At 43.7% G+C, this 6,000-nt stretch overlaps 1 protein-coding gene across 1 annotated transcript in view; it reads right to left on the bottom strand.

Annotated features, from left to right (window-relative positions):
• Positions 1-651: 651 nt before the first annotated feature.
• KLB (klotho beta) overlaps positions 652-6,000 on the bottom strand; it is a 41,703-nt gene continuing 36,354 nt past the window's right edge. Inside the window, exon 5 of the mRNA XM_066385361.1 lies at positions 652-1,647. Within this exon, the coding sequence (XP_066241458.1) occupies positions 1,262-1,647 (386 nt within the window). The 3' untranslated portion in view covers positions 652-1,261. The remainder of the gene's footprint in view (positions 1,648-6,000) is intronic.

The following is a 6,000-nucleotide window of genomic DNA, read 5'->3' as shown; positions in this document are numbered from 1 at the left end:
TTTGCAAACCACCCTGACATAAAGGGGGAAAGCACCTTGTTAGAAGTGATAGAATATATCACTGACTATCCAGTGTTGAGTTCTAAATCTCTGCTTTGGAGTCTAACAAAACTTAGTTGCACTTTTTCAAGATAATTTTTTTGATAATTGGCTGTTGGTATTTATGAAAGAGAAGAATGATGGAAAATAGTAATCAAACTTCTTGAAGCAGCCTGACCAGGCGGTGGCACAGTGGATAGAGTGTTGGACTGGGATGCGGAAGGACCCAGGTTCGAGACCCCGAGGTCACCAGCTTGAGCACGGGCTCATCTGGTTTGAGCAAAAAGCTCACCAGCTTGGACCCAAGGTTGCTGGCTTGAGCAAGGGGTTACTTGGTCTGCTGTAGGCCCGTGGTCAAGGCACATATGAGAAAGCAATCAATGAACAACTAAGGTGTTGCAATGCGCAACGAAAAACTGATTATTGATGCTTCTTATCTCTCTCCGTTCCTGTCTGTCTGTCTCTGTCTATCCTTCTCTCTAACTCTCTGTCTCTGTAAAATAATAATAATAAATTAAAAAAAAAACAAACTTCATGAAGCAGTGTATAAGGTAATTCTCATAGCTTATTGTCTAGACCAGTGATTTTCAACTAGTGTGCCACAAGAATTGTTTTTAAGATTTTTTAAATTTATTGATTTTCAGAGAGAGGAGAGAGGTAAGTGGGGTGGGGGAGCATCAACTTGTAGTGGTTGCTTGTTTGTGCCTTGACCAGTGAAACCCAGGGTTTCAAACCAGTGACCTCAGCATTCCAGGCTGACACTTTACCCACTGTGCTGCAAGAATTTCTAAAACATGCAACACCTGATTAGCCTGGATCACTGACCTTTTTTCCCTTAGATTGTCAAATAAAAAAATAACAATAGCCATCCCATGTGAATGAATCAAAATGATACTGATTTTTTTGGGTCAGATCTGCTAAAATATTTCTTTGGTGTGCTGCAGTGTTTTAGTTATTAGTTTATGTGTGCCATGAGATAAAAAGGTGGAAAATTGCTCATCCAGGCAAAGCCTTGATCTTCAGATCCAAGAACTGTGTTCACTGACATTGCACCTAAAAAAAATTCATTTGAAACACAGTAGAGACATCGATTGTCATCACCTTAGCTACCACTAATATCTCAAATTTTCTTTTTACAATATAGGTATATCTTCTATAAGTTACCAGTATATGGAACTGGAGTGAATTTTTAAACTACCATGCAGATTGAACTAGGATCAGTTTAACTAAGAACTCTCTTATGGCCTTTTTGTAATGGTATGTCTTGTAAGTTTTCTTTCCAAAATTTTCTTCTCTTCCGCTTATGAAAAATGGTGACCGATAAAAGGAGAACCAGACTGGAGAAGAAGCAACAACCAAAGAATATCAGTGGTTTCTTCTGCACAAGAAATAAGCAGACAGTGCACTCCGTGTTTGTTTGAGTCTGACTGCATCTAGGACTGCTGTTACCAGAAGGGAAGCCACTGGTGCTGATCAGTCTGTTGTAAAACTGAATTGAGGATTTAGCTTTGAAGTCAGATGTGAAGAATCCATATCTCGGTTTAGATTTTTCTTCAGTCAGTTTGAATGCATAATAGCCTCTGATTTTGACATTATCAACCAGGTATGCTGAAAAATACCAGAACATTATTAACCACAAGTGGACTAAAGTACCTTTGAATAAGAATTTAGTTTTCATTGAAACAAAGTAAACTCATGCCCATAAAAAAATGATGATTTGCCCTGGTCAGTGGCTCAGCAGTAGAGCATCGGTCCGGTGTGTGGAAGTCCTGGGTTCGATTCCCGCCCAGGGCACACAGGAGACACCCACCTGCTTCTCTACCCTTCCCCCTCTCCTCTCTCTCTTTCCCTCTCTCTTCCCCTCCCACAGCCAAGGCTCCATTGGAGCAAAAAGTTGGCCCAGGTGCTGAGGATGGCTTTGTGGCCTCCACCTCAGGCGCTAGAATGGCTCCGGTTGCAGCGGAGCAATGGCCCAGATGGGCAGAGCATCACCCCCTAGTGGGCACACCAGGTGGATCCCAGTTGGGCACATGTGGGAGTCTGACTGTCTGCCTGTCTGCCCCCCTCCCCGCTTCCACTTTGGAAAAATATAAGAGAAAAAGATGATTTGATTTTCATTAAAGGGCTTTCTGACATTCTATTATAATTGATATAAAGAAAGTGAAAATATAGATAATAAATTTAAAATTTTGAAGTAAAACTTTGATCCATAAATGATACAAACACATCTGGGGAGAAGAGCAAATTTAAGAGTTGAAGCCACTTTTTTTCATAGGGTTACTGGCAGAAAGATCTTGCCTATTTGGCCTGATTCCAAACCACAAATGTGTCATTAGTGTTGCCCTATAACTACGCTTGGTTTTACCTAACTCTCCTTTGTCATTCTTCCTTTGAAGTAATGACCTCCTCTTTCACTGAAAAACGGAAACACTCTGGGAACCTCTTCAATCTCCCACAGTCACATCTACTCACCTACTGGCATCTGTCCTCATGTTCTGCCTCCTTCCAGCCTTCTCTTGCCTATTCAAGACATTGCTTCATCTGTTCTCTGTCTTCTTTCATGTATTAATTTCCCCTCACTACTGGATCATGTCTGTATAAACATGCTGTTATATTTTACGGCAGTGGCTCCTCTTGTCATTTTTACTGATTTCTCATCTCTAATCTCTGAATACTGATGTGTCTCAGGGCTCAGCCCCCTTCTCCTTGCTCCCTTAGTGATTTCATTGAGTCTTATTTTTAATTTATTGGTTTTAGAGAGAGGAAGGGAGAGAGAGTCAGAAACATTGATCTGTTCCTCTATGTGTCCTGACCAGGGATTGAACCTGCAGTCTTGACAGATCTGGAATGATGCTCTAACCAAGTGGGCTATCCAACTGGGACTCATTAAGTTCTATTTTAAAAATACCATTCATTTGCTTTGACTCTCAGTTCTGTAAGCCCTAGACCTGTCCTCTGAACCTGACACTTGTGTCTATTCCCTACTTGACGTCTCTAATTAAATGTCTAATAGACATCTAAAATGACCTGTGCAACACCAAAAACTTATCTCCAAAAACCTGTGCCTACCAGTCTCCAACCTGGTAAATAGCTACGTTATTCTTTTAGTTACTCAAACCAAAACCTTGGAGTCATTTTGCACTCTTTTCTCTCATACCCCACATCTAATCTTGTGACTTGACTTCAGAGTATATCCGGAATCTAGCTACTTATTATCTCCACTCTTTCTTTTTTGGGGGAGGTGGAGGTCCTGCACAATGTTCATTTGTCTCAGGGACTTGACAGTACTATCATTCTCATGCTAGCCCCAGAAAAATAATGCACATTTTTCCTTTAAAACAAAAAATTAAAATACTCAGCATCATAAGTTATCCTACTCTTATTTTGAATCTCCCAACTTTATGCTTTCAAATGCAGCAACAGTCCCAGTATTGCTTGAGGTGAGGGGGTGAGGGTCTGCTTCCACAGTGTGCACCCCCTTAGATCTACAATTGAGAATGGGGATGGAGGTGCATCTTTTCATGGGCCATGACTTAAGCCTTGGGGATGGGTACCTGTCTCTCCTGTACCTGCGCCTCAGAACTGGTTCGCGGTTTCTCTACACTGATGAAAGCCCCCACCCCACCCTGACTAGGGAACAAGGATCTGTACTGGACCATTTGCAAATGTTCACTTGTGTTCTCCGTTTCCTGCCTCCCACCCATGGCCTAGCGACCCCGCCACCCCTCACCACACTGCACCCTCTGTTGGTGGGCCTCCAGTAAGCAGTGTGGGTACTTGGTGTCAGTCCCTTCTCCCTTCATACAGGAGGGCCATATTAACACCTCAGCATCAGCGGATTTCCAGGGCTGTTGTCTGCAGCCATGGGCGAAGCCATCGAAGTTTTGGAGTCCAGGACTGCCCTAAGACAGATTGCTAGACACTCATAAGATAAGGAAACAAGATGGGATAGGGAACCACAAGGGTGGCCACAGGTACAGGCCTGCATGGCAGCCTGGTTGTGCCATGTTGTCACTGGACTCATTTATAATACACAGTTACAGAAACAGTGACTGCAGCTGTACACCAACCCCACATCAGCAGCAGGCAGCCTAGAAGCCAAGACAGGTGACAGCAGTGCAGCCAGCACGCAGTGACTGCTCCTACTCAGCTCTGACCCACAGCTCCTATCTGCCTCAGCCCAGTAGCCACTCACCCAGCTTTGTGACCTGCTAGTCCTGTCTCAGGAGCCCAGACTTGTTTGGAGCACATGTACACTTGTCATAGTAGGAGTGGGCATCCATCGTGCTCATTCTGAGCTGCCCTCAATCCAGTGCTGACTGGTCCCTGACATTAGCTGGGGCAAATGTGTCCCAAGCAAAGACTCGCTAACTCACCATCTCCACTCTTGATAACCTGAACCGGTCCACCATTATCCCTTACCTAGATGAGAATAACTCCTGTTTTTTTTCTTGCTTTTTAACAGTTGACAAGAAAATTTTTAGATGTCCTAAATTAAATTACAGCAGGCTGGAGGATGGGAAGAAACAGAAAGGAGTTAATCAGTTAACATAGCTGAAACCAATGAAGATTGCTCGCATTCCTATATGTATGTTGAAATTTTGAGTCAAATTCCAGAAGGCTATTTAGGCTCTTATCTGGAAAAGGATGGCCCCCACCAGACTCCACCGCATCCTGCTTATGCCTGAACTTTCCAGTCTGTTGCCAACAACCAATCCAGAGTAACAAAAATTCTTACAGACTACGCACCGTCCCAGAACGCTCTCCGCTGCCCGCACGTCATCTATAGCCAACGTAAATTCAAAATAAGATAACTTTCTTCTCCAAACCCATTGTATAAAAATCTCCATCAGCTCCAGGGCAGTGGGCATGTTTGACTTTTCCATCTAGCCCTGCTGCTGCTAGTTCAGGTTGCATGCCCCAGGACCTGGTCCTTTTCCTGGTTAGCATATAGCTAGCTCCGTAAACCCTTTCAGAGAAGCTTTCGCCCTTGAAGGTTTTTGTTGAACAGAGTACAGTATATTCACAAAAGAGCACCCAATGTGATTATTTTAAGTTAGAGCACGTCACCTTTCTGTTTTAAACCTTCCAGAACATTTCTGTCACTCGAGTAAGAGCCACAGTTCTTACAATGGCCCTCCAAGCCCTGTCTGACCTGCCTCTTCCTTTACCACCCTGGCCTGCTCTTCTGTTCCTTCCCCCTGCTCATTCTTCTCTGTCTGACTTTCCTGAGCCTACAGCAGGCCAGGCTCCCATGTCAGGATTTTTGCATTTGCTCTTTGCTCATCTTGAACTTTCTTGCTGCCTCACTTCTCCAGATCTGTGAAGACTTCCCTAAGCACTCTATTTAAAACTATAACCATTGTCCTATCCCCCAACCCTTGGCATCCTCGTCCCTGCCCTGTTTTCACTGCTTAGACCTCTCCACCTCTGACACACTAATTTCTTACCCGCTGTTGACTCTTTTCTCACAAAAATATAAGCTCTATGATGACAGTAATCCTTATTTTGTCCAATGGTGATATAGTGCCCAGGACAGTTTTTGCCCATATTAGATGTTTAATAAATACCTGCAAGTGAGTAAATTTCTGGGAACTTTTTGCTGCTTCAACACATCAATCATGAACATTTTGTTTTTGTTTTTTTCTTTGTTTGTTTTAGTGAGAGGGAGAGATGGAGAGAGAGGGAGGGACAGATAGGAAGGGAGAGAGATGAGAAGCATCAACTCGTTGCAGCACTTTAATTGTTCATTGATCACTTTCTCATGTGTGCCTTGATTAGGGGGCTGCAGCTGAGCCAGTGACCCCTTCCTTGCTCAAGCCAGCAACCTTGGGCTCAAACCAGTGATGTCTGAGCTCAAACTGGTGACAATGGGGTCATATCTATGATCTCACACACAAGCCAGTGAACCTACGCTGAAGCTGGTGAGCCCATGCTCAAGCCAGCAACATCAGGGTTTCA

Source organism: Saccopteryx leptura, chromosome 5, assembly GCF_036850995.1.
Source record: "Saccopteryx leptura isolate mSacLep1 chromosome 5, mSacLep1_pri_phased_curated, whole genome shotgun sequence".
NCBI lineage: Eukaryota > Metazoa > Chordata > Mammalia > Chiroptera > Emballonuridae > Saccopteryx > Saccopteryx leptura.
Note: the sequence above shows the minus strand (reverse complement) of the source record. Positions and strands in the feature narration are given on the sequence as shown.